The sequence below is a fragment of the Microtus pennsylvanicus genome, chromosome 7 (genome assembly GCF_037038515.1).
Source record: "Microtus pennsylvanicus isolate mMicPen1 chromosome 7, mMicPen1.hap1, whole genome shotgun sequence".
NCBI lineage: Eukaryota > Metazoa > Chordata > Mammalia > Rodentia > Cricetidae > Microtus > Microtus pennsylvanicus.
In genome coordinates, this window is record NC_134585.1 from 2,122,468 (window position 1) to 2,142,110 (window position 19,643).

The window sequence follows — 19,643 nt, forward strand, 5'->3', positions numbered from 1 at the left end:
GACTGTGTTCCACATCTTTTTGGGGGTAAGGGAGCAGGGGATGTGCACTGGTCATCTTGCTACAAAGTAACAGTAACACTGACAGCCACTTCTGAAGGTTTAACCCCATCCCAAGTACTGAAAAAACTAGAGGCTGAAGGAGGTGAATGAGCTTCTGCCCCAGGATTTTACTGAGACCAGCTTGGGGGCATCTGAGGCACAAGGAATCCAGCTTCGTGTCCTAGAAGCCATCCACAAAGGTTTCCTACAGATCGTCACTGTACACAATCTGGGTCCTCTTGTCCCGGTGGCAGCCCTTAGGGCTGTTCTGGACGGCTGGGGAGGGGGGAAAGTGACAGTTAAGGTCTGAGGCAGCTCACAGGCTAGCCCTGAGGTTCCAGTCCTCCTGTCTCTGCCCAGCCTTGGCCTACAGTGTCTATGCTGCCCTCTGGCGGCCAGAGTCTCACGCTGGCTTAGAAAATCCAGACCCTTATCACGGTGAGCCACGCGGATGATGAAATCATGAGGCCCAGGGAAACTAAAGATGAGAGCATCTCTGCGGCCTTGCTGGTGTACTGGCTGGTCTGCTCCTTCCTGGTATCTACAGGGCTTTTACTCTGAAAATCTGCTCAGGCAGAGTGGGCAGTCCACTTTGAGGAAGCCCACAGGCCACGCCAGGCTTCGTAGGAGGCCTCAGAGCCCAACTGCTCAGCTTCTCTCTCCACACTCCGGCTCCACCCAAGGACTTCACCCTACATCTGTGGGGCCAGAGGCAGCCTCCTCTCTGGTCCTGTACCCTGCCTCCTTCTCAGAGCCCGGGTCCATGGCCCAGGGCTTCCGGGGCTGCTCTCAGCATGGACCCTTCTAATGGTTCCTTTGCTGCAGCAGCCTATTCAGCCTGCCGGGCCAGGATTGCTGGAGATGTGCTTGGCACAAACAGAGCCCAGCTTCCTAATGTATCTGATTCCCCAAACCAGTCCTGGGTCACCTTTTTCTCCAAAATTCTCATCTCTGATGGTTTCAGATGCACATTTCTGAGCCTGGCCTTCTGCTTGAGGTCTAGTTCCACAGTCAAGTTCACACACTGCTCCAGCTCGGAGGGACAGCCTGACTCCTGCCCTCCTCCCTGAGCCAGTCACTGCTGTTCCTCCCCTCCCGTCCCCTCTGACAGACAGCCTGGCAGCTCTCCATCAGTTGTCTACACACAAATCCTGATCTTGGGCTCTCTGTGGAGGGACCCACAGTGGTGTGCTATAGGGAGGGGTGAGGGAAAAGCCCTGTCCTTACCGAGGGAGCCCCAGACAGACTTGCCAGTAGCAGCGTCCAGCATGGGCTGTTTGCGGGCTATGTTGACTTTGAGCTGCACGGATTCCACCTGGGTTCCGTTGAGCTGTGGGACGAAGGGGAGGGGACAGAAGGTGGGTATTCCAGGGAGCCAGGTGCTGGCACCCCGGGGACCAGACAAGGGTCTGAGGATGAAGGTTCTCAATCAGGAGAGGGGGGCAGGAGGGATAGGGGAGGGGTCTGACAAGTCCCCACCTCAGCCACGGCCTGATCCGCAGACTCCATCTTCTCATAGGTGACGAAGGCACAGCTGGGGTGAGAAAAGCGGGGTCAGCGGAGATTCATGGACCCAGTGTCCCCACACAGCATCCCCCCAGGGATGCTCATCCTTACTTTCTGGGTGGGTCCATGGAGAGGTCGATGATGTTTCCAAAGGGAGAGAAAGCCCCTCGGAGGAGGGTGGGCGTCATGTCCTCTCCATACACATACAGAGTGTTCCCCTTCCGAGGGGCCCTCCTCTCGGGGAACGAGTCTGACCCTGTGGGTTGGGAATCATGGTCACTACTGAGTCCCCATCACCCTCCGTTTAGCAGGACCTCCTCACCCTGGCCAAGAGCACTCACTGCGGAAAGGGCCCTCTCGCTCCCGCTCCCTATCTCGCTCCCGGTCTCTGTCTCGATCCCGGTCTTTATCTTTGTCTCGGTCTCTGTCACGGTCTCTGTCTTTGTCTCTGTCGCGGTCTCTGTCTCGATCCCGATCTTTGTCGCGGTCTTTGTCCCGGTCCCTATCTCGGCTCCTCTCATGACTTCGGTCCCGGCTGCGGCTTCGGGGAGGGGAGGCTGAGGAGCGGGCACCACCGTGTTCTTCATAGCTCCAGTCAAAGCCTCGAGGTGGGCCATCAGCAGCCCCGGGGCCCTCTGCTTCTTCTCCATCTGGTCCTAGCTCCCGCAGCCGATCGCTAGAAGACACAAAGCTGGGGAGAGGCAGACAGTGAGGACCAAAGGAGCTCCATCTTCTCACAGACCTCTGTCTACAGCCGGCTCATTTCACTCCAGCCCTGAACCTTCCAGGAACTTCGGCCACTGACCCCACACCAAATGGTGGTCTCTCTAACGACTCCAACCACTGACCCCACATCAAATGGTGGTCTCTCTAACGACTCCAACCACTGACCCCATACCAAATGGTGGTCTCTCTAACGACTCCAGCCACTGACCCCACACCAAATGGTGGTCTCTCTAACAACTCCAGCCACTGACCCCACACCAAATGGTGGTCTCTCTAACCTTTCATACAGAGATTTCCTCTGGGGACGTCTGGATGACTGAGGAAAAAAAGACAGAACAATTAAGAAGATTCCCAGGTGCTGGAAAACCTGTGCCTTCTGTAGTTAATAACCCTGGCCCCACAGAAACCATTACCTCCTGCAGGTCCTCGTCAGCAGATACGCTCCTCTGGAACGGCTGGAAAGTGGGGACAGGCCCCTTCTCAGGGTCCTAGGGAGGGGGAGACACTGCGTTAGTGCAGACCAGGAGAGCTAGATCCTCTTTTGCTCCCGTCACACTTCCTGCTGATGACGTGCTGGTTTCTTTGTCTATTTATCAAGACTGAGTTTCTGTGCAGCCCTGGCTGTCCTGGAACTCACTCTGTAAAGCAGGCTGGTCTCGAACTCAGAGCTCGGCTTGTTTCTTCCAAGTGCTGGGATAAAAGCATGCACCACCATGCCTGACTGATGTGCTGGTTGGTTTTTTTTTTTTGATTTTCGAGACAGGGTTTCTCCGTAGCTTTTGGTTCCTGTTCTGAAACTAGCTCTTGTAGTCCAGGCTGGCCTCGAACTCACAGAGAGATCTGCCTGCTTCTGCCTCCCGAGTGCTGGGATTAAAGGCATGCGCCACTACCGCCCAGCCTGATGTGCTGTTTTTAAAGAAGTGTTTGGTTTACCCAAACCTCTCCTCAACTCAGGAAGCGCAAACGTGGAAAACAGAAATGTAGGAGTCACCTTATACGACAGACAAGAAACCTAACGCTCCCACAGTAAATGGTGGCGTGCCCCTCTAGCCCCGGCTACTTGTGAGGCTGAGGCCAGTGCATCACTGAGTCTGGGGGAACAGTGAGAAAGGAGTAAAAAAGACTAAAAGAGACTGGAAGTAGGAAAACACCCTAAACCCCAGGATGGCACAACTTGTTAGTATCTAACTTCCCGTAAAGCTATCTCCCTTCTAGCTTGGAGGGGATCTCGCTGATGTCAAGGGTGCTCACCTTTAACTTCCCCTCGAGGGTCCGAGACCGTTTGAAGCCTGAGTTCTTGGTTTCCGCCTTGATGGCACTGATGGCCCCCGACTTCACCAGCTGCTTGGCCTGTTCTGTTGCTGTGGCTGTGTCCACCACAGGCTGCTCCGATAACGCTGGGGGTCGGAGGAGGGGGGGTGTCATGCCGGCTGTGGGGGGTAGCCCCACGCTGCCCCCCCAACTCTCCATCTCCATCACTTACAGCGTTTGACGCCACCCTGGCTCGCCGTGCCGCTGCTACTTTGCTTCTTCAGGGCCAGCAAGGCTTTTTTCTGGGAAGGAGAAAGATTAATGCAGAGAGGCTTGTCAGCCAAGGTGCTGGCCTCGTGTGTGCATCACTCCAGGGAGAGTACACGTGGTTCCCTCGTCCTGGAGTGGCACTAGTCCCTACACCATCATGACGCCAGCAATATCTAACCTAACCAAACCACGGTGTCCAAAGCCCCTCTAGTTTCACGTTTTGGAAGTTGAAAAACAAAAGCAAAACAAAAACCTAAGCCCTGTGTCTGGAGAGATGGCTCAATAGTTAAGAGCACTGACTGCTCTTCAAGAGGACCCAGGTTCAATTCCCAGCACCCATGTGACCGCTTCCAACTGTAATTCCAATTCTTACACCCTCACACAGACATACACGTGGGCAAAACACCAACGTACGTAAAATAAAAACGAACCTAAGCCCTACGATATCAGCTGCAGAGAAGCTCTGAATGTCTTCCGTGAGGATTTGACCCACCTTTCTTCTGCGTATTTCACGAAGCTGTACAAAACTGAAGTGCCTAGTTCCTACCCTTGAGAAACGCACAATCCAGGAAATATAACGACTAGACTCCCAGCCAAGAATAATCAATTACTAATCAAATGCAGCTGAACGCACACAAACAGTCTCAGATGCTTATGCGGCTATCAAACTGGGACCTGGGTGGGATTTACCAACACAGAGAGATTTTAGACGAAGAAAGCAAGGTGGTACAAATGCAAAGAAAAGGTTCTGGGAAACAGGTTTTTAGAGTGAGTAATTCTGTCTTTTTTGAAAGGGATGCTGGGCTGAGATGTCAGGGCTTTGTTCTATACACGATGGGAAACCTTGAAAAGTTTTCAGGGGAACAAGGGTGCCCCCAAGAGCGCCACGCAAACCCTGCTCTGACGGGTCTCGTCGGAAGGAGTCACTAGAAAGATCACTCAGAAGGATGGATCAAGGTAATCAGGTGCCCCTGCAGTTCCAGCTCCTCAGAGAAGCTGAGGCAGGAAGACCACACGGACCCAGGAGTTCAAGACCAACCTAGGCCGTGTACTGAGATCCTGCTTCAAAGGAGAAAAACAGACAATGTGGGAGGGTGGAAGGGACAGAACATGGGCAGACATGACAGATGTTTCGCTGTGTAAATAGTACGGAAGCCAGAAGTGAGCTGGGTGCGGGGTGAACAGAGAACGGTGGTTCAGGCGGAGCTGTTCCTGCCTACCCAAAGCTACACAGTTTCAATCCAGTGAGGCCCTGTCTGAAGAGGGGATAAAAGGCCAGAGAGATTTTATTTTAAGGCTTATGACGCTTAGGAGGTCCTACCTAAAAGCAAGGAGAGGGGAGTAGATCAGACAGGATGGTGACTTTAGCTTGGCCGTCTGATGGTTCAAAACACACTGCATGGAACTGGGAATCCTGATGTGACCACCTCCAGCTCTTGGGTGGTACTCAAACCACAGGAAGGATGACCGGTCCATGGGGGACCGAACAGAAAAGGCTTGACAAAGCTGGAGAAGCTCCACAGGCGTGTGCTCCAGGTATGAGCCAGGAGAAGGGGCGCCCCATCCCCTCACACTCACCCAGGTGTCCTCCGAGTCTGCAGAAGGCTGCGCCGCCGCCCTACTCCCTTACCTTTTTCTTGAGCTTGTTGAATTTCTTCTGCAGCGCCTCTTCCTCTTCGCTCAGCCCGGGAGGTATCACCAACATGTCGGCTCCTGGTGCAGGGGCAGAACCCAAGACATCACTCTCTACCGTCACCACTCAAAATGCACACGTCGTCCAACTTCTGTCCATCCCGTATTTACCCCGACCTCCAGGCCCGCCTACCCAGCCTCAGGCCTTGCCCTAACCCCTTGTCTCCACGAGGCTGCTGTCCAACCTCCTGTCCAAGGTCCAGACACCAGAGCCTTGGGGTACCTCAGCCCGGAGAAGGGAAAGCACTCCCTGCGACGCCAAGGCGATGGCTCCCGACCCCCATGCCCAATGGGGTTAGGTCAGCCAACCTCGGGGTCCGGTGGGCAGAGAAGGCGGCTGGGCCCGCGCAGCGCTATCTGACCGACCAGAGGAGGAGGAGGAAGAACCGGGGACCGCGCAGGGAAGGCGCGAAGGATGTGAGACGAAGCCCTCACCTGAGGGGGCGGCGCCCGGACCCGCGGTCTCCGGCGCCGCCGCGCGGGCTGCTGCGCGCGGGCTCGCGGCGATGACGTAAAGGGGCGGGACACGCGGTAACCAAGGCGGCGAGCCTCAGCGACTTCCGCCCGGCCTTGCCCAGCTGCGAGCGGGGCTTCGGCGTCGCGCTCGCCCACGCTCCCGGCGGGGGAGTGGTGGAGGGAGGGGGCGTGTCGGGAATTTCCGCCCATCTCGGGGCGGGGCCAACTCCGTAATTCCTTTGCGTTTCCGGGCTGCGAGGCAGCTGTCGCGGCTTCAGGATGCTGGACACAGAGAGACTCGGTGAGGGGGAGGGTATGGGAGGGGAGGGGAGCGGAGCAGCAGCTGGGAACGACTTTTGACCTCTAACCTGTGACCTTTCCCCTGTAGTGCTGCCTCCCCCCGATCCCTTGAACCTGCCCCTTGGAGCTCTGGAAGTGGGCTGCACTGGGCACTGGGAGCTGCTGAACGTGCCTGGGGCTCCACAGAGCACTGTGAGTGAGTTTTGAGTCTCATCTTTGACTCGGGAGGTTAAAAGTGACCCCTCTCCAGGACCTTACCTTCCTGTGACTGGACACTGTCACCTGGGCTCCTAGCCGATGCTGGACAGACCCCAGCCTCCAGGAGCTCCAGTGGGACACTAGCTCTCAGAACTGCGCTTTCGTGCGTGACTTTCCTCCTTGGAAGTTTGTTCTTTCTGCAAGCCTCCAGGCACTTGGCTGAGACCTCGCTTTTCAGCTTCTGCTTCTGAAGCCGGGTGTGGCTCACGCCTTTAATTCCAGCACTTGGGAGGCGGAGGCAGGCGGATCTCTTGAGTTTGAGGCCAGCCTGGTCTATAAGAGCTAGTTCGAGGACAGGCTCCAAAGCTACAGAGAAACCTTGTTGGAGGCCAGTTTGGTCTACCTATCAAGTTCCAGGCCAGCCAGGGCCTCATAGTGAGACTTCATCTCCCAAAAAAAAAAAAAAAAAAAAGGAGAAGAAGAAGAAGAAAAAGAAGACCTAGGAATGGCTTAGCCCAGAGGTTCTCAACCCCTTGGGTGGGCAAATGACCCTTTAACAGGGGTTGCATATCATATATCCTGAATCTCAAATATTTACAATTCATAACAGGGCTGGGCAGTGGCAGCGCACACCCAGCTCTCCACTCTGGAAGCAGAGGCAGGCGGATCTCTGTGAGTTGGAGGCCATCCTGGTCTATAAGAGCTAGGCTCCAAAGCTACAGAGAAGCCTTGTCTTGAGAAAAACCAGAACAAACAATTCATAACAGTAACAGAACCCCACTTAGGAAGTAGCAGCAGTACTGCAGGGTTGGGAACCACCGGCTCGGTCGATAACGTGCTCGCCACGTGTGCCTGATGAGATGCGTGTAAAGGAGGGAGAGAGCCAGCCCCAGAGTTGTCCTCTGGCTGCCACGTGCTGTAGCGTGTGTGTGCCCATACCTCCATGTTACACAAATCCCTGTATATAGTCACATGCTATTACTGCTACAGAGTCATTCCGAATGCAGAGTCCCAGCTGAGTAGGTAGCCAAGTTGGGATAGTGTTTGCCTGGCGTACACAAAGACCTGGGTGACACTCAAGTGTGGCATTGCATGCTTGTCTCCCCTTAGTTCTATATGAAAATACATGATGTATGTGATATATCAAGTCGCATGCAAACCTGGGGTATGCGAAACCCTTTCTTAAGATAGGAAAGCAAATGGCTGTGTCTGGCCTCCAAGCGTCCGGAATGCATAGTTTGCTTTAGTCAGTGTCCCAGGTACCTCAGCTGCTGGTGGGTTTTGCTTAGCCTTCGGGCTTTGCTCATCCTATCGCCTCGGCTTCTGCTGGAGACATCCACCATGGGATCTAAACACAAATCTCCGTCGCCTCTTCTGTCTGCACTTTATCTGTTCCTAATGGTTCTCACCTTGCCCTTGTCCCAGCTACCCCACGGCCTCCCTCCCTGTGCCCCTGACCTACAGCAGGAAGCAGAGCAGCTGTTCCTCTCGTCTCCCGCCTGGCTTCCTCTGCATGGTGTGGAACACTCAGCTCGGTGAGGAGTCTGCAGGGCCCAGCTAGGGGCTGGACCACCCAAAGGGAGCAGGGATGGCAAGGAAGCTGACTCCCCAGTTCCTTTCCTTTTCTCCAGAAAATGGCAGAGGAAGAGGGATCCCTGGTCTCTTCTGGCTGCTCTGGGGGCTCCTGTCCCATCCGACCTTCAGGCCCAGAGACACCCAACCACAGGCCAGATACTGGGCTACAAGGAGGTGAGAGGTCAGAGACCACAAGAGACAAAGCTGGGAGCACAGGTCGGAGCAACTGGGTCTCACTGGGACTCCAACCTCTTGTCTCAGGTCCTGCTGGAGAACACAAACCTGTCGGCCACAACCTCCTTGTCCCTTCGCCGGCCTCCAGGTCCAGCCCCCCAGTCACTATGGGGCAACCCAACACAGTACCCTTTCTGGCCTGGTAAGTTGTACATGGTGGGGGTAGAAGCGAGTGTCTTCGTGTCTAGGGAATGGGTCCCTGCTGATGCCGAACCCCATGTTTCCCCAGGTGGGATGGACGAGCCCACCATGACAGATCTGAGCACTCGGGAGGAAGCTGAGGAGGAGATAGACTTTGAGAAAGGTGAAGTGGCCGTGTCTGAGGAGGGCCCAGCAGGCTGCTGCTAGGTGAAGTGGCCGTGTCTGGGGAGGGCCCAGCAGGCTGCTGCTAGGTGAAGTGGCCGTGTCTGGGGAGGGCCCAGCAGGCTGCTGCTAGGTGAAGTGGCCGTGTCTGGGGAGGGCCCAGCAGGCTGCTGCTAGGTGAAGTGGCCGTGTCTGGGGAGGGCCCAGCAGGCTGCTGCTAGGTGAAGTGGCCATGTCTGGGGAGGGCCCAGCAGGCTGCTGCTAGGTGAAGTGGCCGTGTCTGAGGAGGGCCCAGCAGGCTGCTACTAGCTGTCCTGTACATGCGTGAACTATGGGAAAGGGGAAAAACTGTTCTCTCTAGTTCCCCTGAAAAAAGTGGCCACAGCTGCTATGCACGCGGCAGAGTGCTGTGACTGTCATGTGATGGAACAGTTGGGCGGCCGATGTCGTGGTGGCTGATGCTGTCCCTCTGGTCCGGTCCTCAGATCTTCTCACTGTCCCACCGGGCTTCAAGAAAGGCGTGGATTTTGCCCCGAAGGGTGAGTGTGAGGGGGGTTTGCAGGGATGCTCTGCTCCGGCCGCTGGCGTGTGACTCTGACAGGTTGCTGTTGCTCCTCAGATCACCAAGCTCCTGTACCAGGTTTGCTCAGCCTCAGCCGCCTGCTGGAGCCCCTAGATCTGAGTGGAGGCGATGAGGACGAGGGTGAGCCAGCAGGAGGCCCTGGAGGGGGCACTGCTGCCGCCTCTCCATGCAGCGCTCCCCTGGGCCGAGCAAGCAGCTTGGAGGACCTCGTGTTGAAGGTTGGTGGTTACCGGTGATGGAGACACGCGAGATGGGGCCTGACTGCAGCAGGGGTGGGTTCGAGGGTAAGAGTGAGCTATCTGGGGATGAGTGGCAGTCAGGAGCGCTCTGGCTGTATGTTTATCACCCCTGCCCGACATTTCCAGGAAGCATCCACAACCGCATCCCCCCTGGAGCCTCCCAAACCTGCACCCCAGGAACAGTGGGCCGTACCTGTGAATGTCACCTCCCCTGTAGGTGATTTTTACCGTCTCATTCCTCAGCCTGCCTTCCAGGTACTGCACCCAGGTCTTACTTCACCTCTTGGTAGCCCCGACCCTGGCCTTGCCCCTCAGCCCAGCCTTGTCCCCTCTCCACCAGCACCCACATACGGTCCTAGCCCTGCACTGGCCTTCTCCTCTTTGCCCCGGATGCCTGTGGGCAGGTAGAGGGGCCCTGTCATACAGCCCTGTCCGTTTTCTCTCGCGCAGTGGGCGTTTGAGCCAGATGTGTTTCAGAAGCAGGCCATCCTGCACTTGGAGCAGCACGACTCTGTCTTTGTTGCGGCTCACACATCCGCCGGGAAGACAGTGGTGGCTGAATACGCCATTGCCCTGGCCCAGAAACACATGACCCGGTACACGTGGCTCCTCAGCCTGCCCTCCTCCTGCATCCTTTCCGAACCTCCCCTCTACCTTATCCCTTAGATAAGAGGTTCAGGAGAGAGGCCAGGATGGGGTTCAGAGAGAAATGAAAAGGTCTAGGAGAGAAAGAGAAATGGGGCCAGATGATGACCTGGGCTAGCTTAGGAAGGGCTGGTGTCATGAAGGAGGGTTGGAGGGCTGTCAGTGTGAGGGGGGGCTCCGGTGGGCAGGAGGGCTGTCAGTGTGAGGGGGGGCTCCGGCGGGCAGGAGGGCTGTCAGTGTGAGGGGGGGCTCCGGTGGGCAGGAGGGCTGTCAGTGTGAGGGGGGGCTCCGGTGGGCAGGAGGGCTGTCAGTGTGGGGGGGGCCCGGCGGGCAGGAGGGCTGTCAGTGTGGGGGGGGGCCTGGCGGGCAGGAGGGCTGTCAGTGTGAGGGGGGGCTCCGGTGGGCAGGAGGGCTGTCAGTGTGAGGGGGGGTCCTGGCGGGCAGGAGGGCTGTCAGTGTGGAGGGGGGGGCTCCGGTGGGCAGGCAGGATGTCAGTGTGAGGGGGGGTCCTGGCGGGCAGGAGGGCTGTCAGTGTGGGGGGGGGCTCCGGCGGGCAGGAGGGCTGTCAGTGTGAGGGGGGCTCCGGCGGGCAGGAGGGCTGTCAGTGTGAGGGGGGCTCCGGCGGGCAGGAGGGCTGTCAGTGTGGAGGGGGGGCTCCGGCGGGCAGGAGGGCTGTCAGTGTGGAGGGGGGGGCTCCGGCGGGCAGGAGGGCTGTCAGTGTGGAGGGGGGGCTCCGGCGGGCAGGAGGGCTGTCAGTGTGGAGGGGGGGGCTCCGGTGGGCAGGAGGGCTGTCAGTGTGGAGGGGGGAGCTCCGGTGGGCAGGAGGGCTGTCAGTGTGGGGGGGGCCCGGCGGGCAGGAGGGCTGTCAGTGTGAGGGGGGGCTCCGGTGGGCAGGAGGGCTGTCAGTGTGGAGGGGGGGCTCCGGCAGGCAGGAGGGCTGTCAGTGTGGAGGGGGGGCCCGGCGGGCAGGAGGGCTGTCAGTGTGTGGGGGGCTCCGGTGGGCAGGAGGGCTGTCAGTGTGGGGGGGGCTCCGGTGGGCAGGAGGGCTGTCAGTGTGAGGGGGGGCTCTGGTGGGCAGGAGGGCTGTCAGTGTGAGGGGGGCCCGGCGGGCAGGAGGGCTGTCAGTGTGGAGGGGGGCCCGACGGGCAGGAGGGCTGTCAATGTGAGGGGGGGCTCCGGTGGGCAGGAGGGCTGTCAATGTGGAGGGGGGTCTCCGGTGGGCAGGAGGGCTGTCAGTGTGGGGGGGGGCTCCGGTGGGCAGGAGGGCTGTCAGTGTGAGGGGGGGCTCTGGTGGGCAGGAGGGCTGTCAGTGTGAGGGGGGGCTCCGGTGGGCAGGAGGGCTGTCAGTGTGAGGGGGGGCTCCGGTGGGCAGGAGGGCTGTCAGTGTGAGGGGGGCCCGGCGGGCAGGAGGGCTGTCAGTGTGGAGGGGGGCCCGGCGGGCAGGAGGGCTGTCAATGTGAGGGGGGGCTCCGGTGGGCAGGAGGGCTGTCAATGTGGAGGGGGGTCTCCGGTGGGCAGGAGGGCTGTCAGTGTGGGGGGCACTCCGGCGGGCAGGAGGGCTGTCAGTGTGAGGGGCACTCCGGCGAGCAGGGGGGCTGTCAGTGTGGGGGGGCCCGGCGGGCAGGAGGGCTGTCAGTGTGAGGGGCACTCCGGCGAGCAGGGGGGCTGTCAGTGTGGGGGGGCCCGGCGGGCAGGAGGGCTGTCATTGTGAGGGGGGGCTCCGGTGGGCAGGAGGGCTGTCAGTGTGAGGGGCACTCCGGCGGGCAGGAGGGCTGTCAGTGTGAGGGGGGGCTCCGGTGGGCAGGAGGGCTGTCAATGTGGAGGGGGGTCTCCGGTGGGCAGGAGGGCTGTCAGTGTGGGGGGCACTCCGGCGGGCAGGAGGGCTGTCAGTGTGAGGGGCACTCCGGCGAGCAGGGGGGCTGTCAGTGTGGGGGGGCCCGGTGGGCAGGAGGGCTGTCAGTGTGAGGGGCACTCCGGCGGGCAGGAGGGCTGTCAGTGTGAGGGAGGACTCCGGTGGGCAGGAGGGCTGTCATTGTGAGGGGGGGCTCCGGCGGGCAGGAGGGCTGTCAGTGTGGGGGGGGGCCTGGCGGGCAGGAGGGCTGTCAGTGTGAGGGGCACTCCGGCTGGCAGGAGGGCTGTCAGTGTGAGGGGGGGCTCCGGTGGGCAGGAGGGCTGTCAGTGTGAGGGAGGACTCCGGTGGGCAGGAGGGCTGTCAGTGTGAGGGGGGGCTCCGGTGGGCAGGAGGGCTGTCAGTGTGGGGGGGCTCCGGTGGGCAGGGGGGCTGTCAGTGTGGGGGGGCCTGGTGGGCAGGAGGGCTGTCAGTGTGAGGGGGGCCTGGTGGGCAGGAGGGCTGTCAGTGTGTGGGGGGGCCCGGCGGGCAGGAGGGCTGTCAGTGTGTGGGGGGGCCCGGCGGGCAGGAGGGCTGTCAGTGTGAGGGGGGGCTCCGGTGGGCAGGAGGGCTGTCAGTGTGGAGGGGGGGCTCCGGCAGGCAGGAGGGCTGTCAATGTGAGGGGGGGCTCCGGTGGGCAGGAGGGCTGTCAGTGTGTGGGGGGGCCTGGCGGGCAGGAGGGCTGTCAGTGTGGGGGGGGGCCCGGCGGGCAGGAGGGCTGTCAGTGTGAGGGGCACTCCGGCGAGCAGGGGGGCTGTCAGTGTGAGGGGCACTCCCGCGAGCAGGAGGGCCGTCAGTGTGTGGGGGGGCCTGGCGGGCAGGAGGGCTGTCAGTGTGTGGGGGGGCCCGGCGGGCAGGAGGGCTGTCAGTGTGAGGGGCACTCCGGCGAGCAGGGGGGCTGTCAGTGTGAGGGGCACTCCCGCGAGCAGGAGGGCCGTCAGTGTGTGGGGGGGCCTGGCGGGCAGGAGGGCTGTCAGTGTGTGGGGGGGCCCGGCGGGCAGGAGGGCTGTCAGTGTGAGGGGCACTCCGGCGAGCAGGGGGGTGCCCCAGCTGTGGGTCTGTGAAGAGCCTCTGACTATCTGCCCTGTCTCCAGTACCATTTACACATCTCCAATCAAAGCCCTGAGCAACCAGAAGTTTCGGGATTTCCGGAACACATTTGGGGACGTGGGGCTGCTCACAGGGGACGTGCAACTGCACCCAGAGGCCTCCTGCCTTATCATGACCACAGAGATCCTTCGGTGAGAGGGGTCTCCCAGGTGGGTCTGGGGGTGAGCACCCCTGCAGAAGCAGGGTGGACAGCTGCTGAGGAGTCAGCTTGGCGCTGCTTCTCCCCAGCTCCATGCTGTACAGCGGCTCAGACGTCATCCGGGACTTGGAGTGGGTCATCTTTGATGAAGTCCACTATATCAACGATGCTGAGGTGCGTGGTGGGTGGGTCTCATCACAGAGCCCCGTCCCACATACCCTGAGGACCTTTCTGTCTCTGCTCCCTGACTGACCTGTCTCCTCTGCTGACATGTGTGCAGCGTGGGGTCGTGTGGGAGGAGGTGCTCATCATGCTCCCTGACCACGTCTCCATCATCCTTCTGAGTGCCACCGTCCCCAACGCCCTGGAGTTTGCTGACTGGATTGGGTGAGATGTGTGGCCTGGGTGCTTGACTGAAAAGTCTGCGCTCTATGCGCTAGACCTCAGTTTGCCCAGCTTCGGGAAAGGGGCTGGAGGTTGAGAATACTCACGCAGAGACAGACCGACACATAGACCTTTTAACACTGATACCAAAGCCCCCGTTTATTAACACCATGTAGACTTAAATACCCTGCAGCCAATGGCCAACAGGTGAAAATCCCATCCTCTGATCCTCTAGCTAGGCACAGCTTCTAGTAACTTCAATTAGGAGGCTCTAGACAGGGAAGAGCGGCTGAAGGCCAGGACTCATTAGTCCCAACAGAAAAGGACCACGGTGTTCCTTGGTTGGGGTTGGGGCGCTCAGGCCACTGCAGTGTGGAGGGGGTCAGACTATGGAGCCAGGAAATAGCCGCACCTGAGTGGCTGCTGAACCCCACCCCCAGCCTGAGGTTGGGGCCCCAGAACATTTTTGCATGCTGAGATGGGATGGTGGGAGCCATCCGTCTGGACAGGCATACTCCACGGTCCTAAGAGGCTGGGACAGGGCAGAGGTTGACCTTGAACCAGTGGAGTTAAAGTGGAGATGAAGTTGTGGGTTCCTCCCACACCTTCTCTGACCAGCCCTCTCCCTCCAGGAGGCTGAAGCGGCGGCAGATCTTTGTGATCAGCACAGTTGCCCGTCCTGTCCCCCTGGAACACTATCTCTTCACAGGAAACAGTCCCAAGACGCAGGGGGAGCTCTTCCTGCTGCTGGACTCCCGAGGGGCCTTCCACACCAAGGGGTAAGTCCAGGGCTGGGTGCCATGGCCGGGCCTGTGCTGGGCCTCACGCCCTCGCTCTGTGCTCAGGTACTATGCTGCAGTGGAGGCCAAGAAGGAGAGGATGAGCAAGCATGCCCAGACCTTTGGGGCCAAACAGCCCACGCACCAGGGGGGACCTGCACAGGTGAGGACTGGCAGCGGTCAGCCCCGGTCCCTGCTGGGAGGGGTGGACTTGAGGTCTGCATCCTGCTCTACATAAGCCTACTTAACCCTGACTCTCTCTCCCACCTCCACATAACCTCAGGACCGAGGGGTGTACCTGTCCTTGCTGGCTTCCCTCCGGGCCCGGGCTCAGCTGCCTGTGGTCGTGTTCACCTTTTCCCGAGGCCGCTGTGATGAGCAGGCTTCAGGCCTCACCTCTCTGGATCTCACTACAAGCTCGGAGAAGAGCGAGATCCACCTCTTCCTGCAGCGCTGCCTTGCACGGCTCCGAGGCTCTGACCGACAGCTACCCCAGGTGCGTCCCTCTAGATACAGGTGGGGGTGTGGTGGTCCGAGACCTGCCCCTGCCAAGGGGGCCTCCTACACCTTCTCTGACCTGCTCCCCTCCCCGCTGCAGGTCCTGCACATGTCAGAGCTCCTTCGCCGGGGCCTGGGTGTGCACCACAGTGGCATCCTGCCCATCCTTAAGGAGATCGTGGAGATGCTGTTCAGCCGAGGGCTGGTCAAGGTGAGCAGGGGGTGAGAGGGCTAAGACATAGGCAGGACAGTGCAGTGGTTAAGAACCTGGGCCCTGGGTTTGAATTCCAACTTCAGAACCCTAGTGACCTCTAGGTTTCTCATCTTAACCCTAAATGGGGATGTACAGGAGACAGCTCAGGTGGTCCTGGGAGACCTCTACAGCGGGGGAGCGTAGGAAAAGTCACTAATTAGACGCAAACCGGAGTGCTCTCAGGAAACACAGCTAACGGTACAGTCAGGACTGCTGCACTCAGGAAGTTCGCTAACTGCGTATGTGGCCAGAGATGTGGGCTCTTGCCAGTCTGCCAGTGTTTGGTATCCAAGCGCTGCCGGTTTTCTGCCTCGGCACTATTTAAGCAGATTTAATATAGTATACCTTTTGGCACTAAGGACCATTCTTGGGTATTTATTACAGAGAAACTTGGCCTGGTCTGTGAGGGAACATATGCGTTGCTTTGTTCTCCTGTCCTATCTCAAGCCCATATCCTAGTGGACCAGGGTCGAAAGACTGGCTGACAAACAGAATGCCCTCCACTAGGACAGTGGCTAGATAAATATAGGGGTGTCCCCCCAGAGACGAATCACTACCTCAGTCACAAGATAAATATAGGGGGTGTCCCCCCAGAGACGAATCACTACCTCAGTCACAAGATAAATATAGGGGGTGTCCCCCCAGAGACGAATCACTACCTCAGTCACAAGATAAATATAGGGGTGTCCCCCCAGAGACGAATCACTACCTCAGTCACAAGATAAATATAGGGGGTGTCCCCCCAGAGACGAATCACTACCTCAGTCACAAGCAGTGACTGCTAAGACCACAAGAACACGGATGGACGTGGAAAGAAGACAACACTCAGATGTATAGCTGTGTTTGTGTGAGCTATTATACAAGCACAAAGCCAAATAGTCTGCGATTCAGCTGGGGATGGAGGTGGGCTGTGGACGCCAAAGAACTAGGTAGCCGGCTAAGCAGAGTGAGGGAAAATGCCTGCACTGTGGGTCTCCTAAGACGAGGCTCCCGTGGGGTGAGCTCTGCCTGAGCTGGGCATAGACAGGACCTTTTTGCTGACCCATTCTCCCCTTCTGCCCCAGGTCCTGTTTGCCACCGAGACCTTTGCCATGGGAGTAAACATGCCAGCGAGGACCGTGGTGTTTGACTCCATGCGCAAACATGATGGCTCCACCTTCCGGGACCTGCTGCCTGGGGAGTACGTACAGATGGCAGGCCGGGCGGGCCGGAGGGGCCTGGACCCCACGGGTACAGTCATCCTGCTCTGTAAGGGCCGAGTGCCTGAGATGGCAGATCTACACCGCATGATGATGGTGGGTAGAGCGGAGGAGGCCGGGCTGGGTGTGGCTGCGGCACCAGATAGATCCCTTAGCCCAACTCTCCTCTCTTCTGATGAGTTCATTCTCCTGGGAGCAGTCAGAAGTGAGCAAGTCTAGCCTTAATCCCTGCACAGGGAGGCAGAGGCAGGCAGATCTCTGAGTTTGAGGCCAGCTTGGTCTACAGAGCGAGTTCCAGGACAGCCAGGGCTACACAGAGAAACCCTGTCTCGAAAAACCTAAAACAAAAAAATCGAGCAAGTCCCAGGGGACATCACTTCCTCTTGCTTTGCTGCCACTGTGGGTATGGTGCCCAGTGGGGGCCTTTGGGAGTCCAGGTCTTTCGTTTTGTTCCCTGAGGTGAGCAGGGCGTTGGTTTGAGGCCTCCTGGCTGCAGAGCTGGGACCAGAATATGGCCAGGGCACGCAGGTCCCACTTCTTACTGACTCTGGCTCCAGGGGAAGCCGTCCCTCCGAGTAGGGCACACAGGTCCCACTTCTCACTGACTTTCTGGCTCCAGGGGAAGCCATCCCACTGGGTAGGGCACGCAGGTCCCCCTTCTCACTCTGGCTCCAGGGGAAGCCATCCCACTGGGTAGGGCACGCAGGTCCCCCTTCTCACTCTGGCTCCAGGGGAAGCCGTCCCAGCTTCAGTCCCAGTTCCGCCTCACGTACACTATGATCCTCAACCTGCTGCGGGTGGACGCCCTCAGGGTGGAGGACATGATGAAGAGGAGCTTCTCAGAGTTTCCATCCCGCAAGGACAGCAAGGTGAGGAGTTTAGGGTGGCCAGCACAGCAAGCAGGTCAGAGCCGGCCAGGAGAGGTGGGTGGGCCAGTGGGGTGGGGTAGGAGAGCAGGCTGGGCTTTCAGATTGGATACAGCCCCCCCCTTTCTACTCAGGCCCATGAGGAGGCTCTGGCTGAACTCACCAAGAGGCTGGGGGCCTTGGAGGAACCTGACGTGACTGGACAACTGGCTGACCTGCCTGAGTATTACAGCTGGGGGGAGGAGCTGACAGAGACCCGCAACATGATCCAGGTGAGGGAGTGGGGGTGTTGGGGAGACGGTCGGAGGGACAGTGGCTGACACTGCTTCTGGATTTAGCCCCAGAGCCCTGGTCTCACATCTCCCATGTCCCTTGTGCCTGTCTTGTTCTCCAGCGACGCATCATGGAGTCTGTGAACGGGCTGAAATCTCTCTCCATGGGAAGGGTGGTAGTTGTGAAGAACGAGGAGCATCACAATGCGTTAGGCGTGATCCTGCAGGTGAGGACAAGGGGGGTCCTCAACCCCACGGAGGTGTGCTCATTTCCGCTCGTCATCATTTTATGCCTGTCTCTGCCTGGTCCCCAAGATCCCTGTCCAGGGTGGGCATACCATATCCACATTTGTTCCTCTAGGTCTCCTCAACCGCCAGCAGAGTGTTTACAACGTTGGTCTTGTGTGATAAGCCTGTTGTGTCTGAGAGCCCACGGGACAAGGGGCCAACCGCTCCAGACGTGCCCTACCCAGATGACCTTGTGGGCTTCAAGCTGTTCCTGCCTGAAGGTGAGCTCCTTGGGGTGGTGGTGTGAACAGGATGCCTGGGCCATGGCGAAGTCTGACCTGACTGGCTTTCCAGGGCCCTGTGAGCACACCGTGGCCAAGCTCCAGTCAGGAGATGTGGCTGCCATCTCCACCAAAGTGCTCCGGGTGAACGGGGAGAAGATCTCTGAGGACTTCAGCAAGAGGCAGCAACCAAAATTCAGGTCAGAGACTTGGGGAACCTTTTCCAGGGAGGGGCACGCCCCAGTGGGTGTGTATGTACAAAGGGACCATGCAGTGGGGAGCCGAGGGATGTCCTCAGCAAGAGGGGCTCCTGTGGCAAAGACGCCTCTTGGTCCAGATCACAAACCTGTTCCCCCTTCAGGAAGGACCCTCCCCTTGCAGCTGTGACCACTGCAGTTCAGGAGCTGCTGCGTCTGGCTCAGGCCCATCCATCAGGGCCCCCGACCCTTGACCCTGTCAACGACCTGCAGCTCAAGGATGTGTCAGTGGTGGAAGGTGGGCTCCGGGCCCGGAAGCTGGAGGAGCTAATCCGGGGGGCTCAGTGTGTGCACAGCCCCCGGTTCCCTGCCCAGGTAGCAAGCTGAGGCAGCTTTTCCTCCCTGGTTCCTATGGTCTGGGTACTCCTCCCTCAACCCTGTGCACCCCCGCTGAGGGCTGAGGAGCTAATGGTCTCTGCTGTGGCTTTCTTTAGTACCTGAAGCTGCGGGAGCGAAGGCAGATTCAGAAGGAAATGGAGAGGCTGAGCTTCCTACTGTCTGACCAGTCGCTGCTGCTGCTCCCCGAGTACCACCAGCGTGTAGAGGTGAAAGAGCAGGGCGGGGCGTGAGGTGGGGGAAGCCTGGAGGGCAGTCAGGCTCTGCAGCCCTCGCCTCTCCTGCAGGTGCTCCGGACACTGGGCTATGTGGATGAGGCGGGCACAGTGAAGCTGGCAGGCCGAGTGGCCTGCGCCATGAGCAGCCACGAGCTGCTCCTCACAGAGCTCATGTTTGACAATGCGCTGAGCGCCCTGCGACCAGAGGAGATTGCAGCTCTGCTCTCCGGCCTGGTCTGCCAGAGCCCTGGTGACCCTGGGGATCAGCTCCCAAGCACCCTCAAACAGGTGGGGGCCATCACCCCCCTCTTGTCTTGTGCATCCCTAACCGCACTCCCCCTACCCAGTCCCCGTAGGTGTCTCCCAGGGTGTGCATAACCTCTTCCAGATCAGGGGCCTTGACCTCTCCTTACTATCTGCAGGGGGTGGAGCGTGTCAAAGCTGTGGCTAAGCGGATTGGTGAGGTTCAGGTGGCCTGTGGCCTGAACCAGACAGTGGAAGAATTTGTGGGAGAGCTGAATTTTGGGCTGGTTGAAGTTGTGTATGAGTGGGCTCGGGGTATGGTAAGTACCTGGGTCTGGCAGGTAGCTGGCTGGGGAAGGTTGTCCAGGCCTGGCACATTTAGCCTTCACTCTGCTCTCCCCATAGCCCTTCTCCGAGTTGGCCGGGCTCTCAGGGACCCCAGAAGGCTTAGTGGTCCGCTGCATCCAGCGCCTGGCTGAGATGTGTCGCTCGCTTCGAGGAGCAGCCCGTTTGGTAGGGGAGCCCGTGCTGGGCGCCAAGATGGAGACGGCAGCCACCTTGCTGCGGCGGGACATTGTCTTCGCAGCCAGCCTCTACACCCAGTAAAGGGTGTGTTGGGCAAAAGCGAGTAATAAAACAGCAAAGGAGAATGCTTGGAGTATTGGGAGGGGATGG

At 59.2% G+C, this 19,643-nt stretch overlaps 2 protein-coding genes across 4 annotated transcripts; one reads left to right on the plus strand and one right to left on the minus strand.

The window, feature by feature from the left end:
- Position 1: 1 nt before the first annotated feature.
- Nelfe (negative elongation factor complex member E) lies at positions 2-6,052 on the minus strand. 3 transcript variants are annotated; one of them, XM_075979468.1, is made up of 11 exons: positions 5,920-6,052; positions 5,423-5,505; positions 3,755-3,824; positions 3,523-3,668; positions 2,685-2,759; positions 2,550-2,587; positions 1,887-2,236; positions 1,657-1,801; positions 1,519-1,573; positions 1,267-1,369; positions 2-315 (listed from the first exon to the last, which is right to left on the minus strand). In XM_075979468.1, the coding sequence occupies exons 2-11, from the start codon at positions 5,495-5,497 to the stop codon at positions 245-247; spliced, it is 1,128 nt and encodes a 375-aa protein (XP_075835583.1). In that variant the 5' UTR covers positions 5,498-5,505; positions 5,920-6,052; the 3' UTR covers positions 2-244. The 3 variants fall into 3 exon arrangements, with proteins under 3 accessions (XP_075835583.1, XP_075835584.1, XP_075835582.1); XM_075979469.1 differs by having other exon boundaries at positions 5,708-5,969; XM_075979467.1 differs by having other exon boundaries at positions 5,794-5,963.
- Skic2 (SKI2 subunit of superkiller complex) lies at positions 6,040-19,618 on the plus strand. Its single transcript, XM_075979456.1, has 28 exons — positions 6,040-6,241; positions 6,329-6,432; positions 7,864-7,973; positions 8,070-8,187; positions 8,275-8,389; positions 8,477-8,551; positions 9,036-9,089; positions 9,170-9,351; positions 9,499-9,627; positions 9,823-9,968; positions 13,000-13,146; positions 13,244-13,328; positions 13,435-13,541; positions 14,171-14,317; positions 14,384-14,480; positions 14,601-14,813; positions 14,916-15,026; positions 16,133-16,363; positions 16,999-17,136; positions 17,268-17,405; positions 17,528-17,632; positions 17,767-17,914; positions 17,988-18,114; positions 18,276-18,486; positions 18,606-18,716; positions 18,795-19,013; positions 19,148-19,288; positions 19,374-19,618. The coding sequence occupies exons 1-28, from the start codon at positions 6,220-6,222 to the stop codon at positions 19,572-19,574; spliced, it is 3,732 nt and encodes a 1,243-aa protein (XP_075835571.1). The 5' UTR covers positions 6,040-6,219; the 3' UTR covers positions 19,575-19,618.
- The last annotated feature ends 25 nt before the right edge of the window (positions 19,619-19,643 follow it).

What these genes read in the sequence shown, in the direction of transcription:
- Nelfe (XM_075979468.1), bottom strand. Translation starts at nt 5,497, where the DNA reads ATGTTGGTGATACCTCCCGGGCTGAGCGAAGAGGAAGAGGCGCTGCAG. An exon ending in TCAACAAGCTCAAGAAAAAG is followed by an intron (nt 3,825 to 5,422) that starts GTAAGGGAGTAG and finishes TCTCCTTCCCAG; the next exon opens with AAAAAAGCCTTGCTGGCCCT. An exon ending in CGGATCAGGCCGTGGCTGAG is followed by an intron (nt 1,370 to 1,518) that starts GTGGGGACTTGT and finishes TTCGTCCCACAG; the next exon opens with CTCAACGGAACCCAGGTGGA.
- Skic2 (XM_075979456.1), top strand. Translation starts at nt 6,220, where the DNA reads ATGCTGGACACAGAGAGACTCG. An exon ending in GGTGTGGAACACTCAGCTCG is followed by an intron (nt 7,974 to 8,069) that starts GTGAGGAGTCTG and finishes CCTTTTCTCCAG; the next exon opens with AAAATGGCAGAGGAAGAGGG. An exon ending in ACCAGGGGGGACCTGCACAG is followed by an intron (nt 14,481 to 14,600) that starts GTGAGGACTGGC and finishes ACATAACCTCAG; the next exon opens with GACCGAGGGGTGTACCTGTC.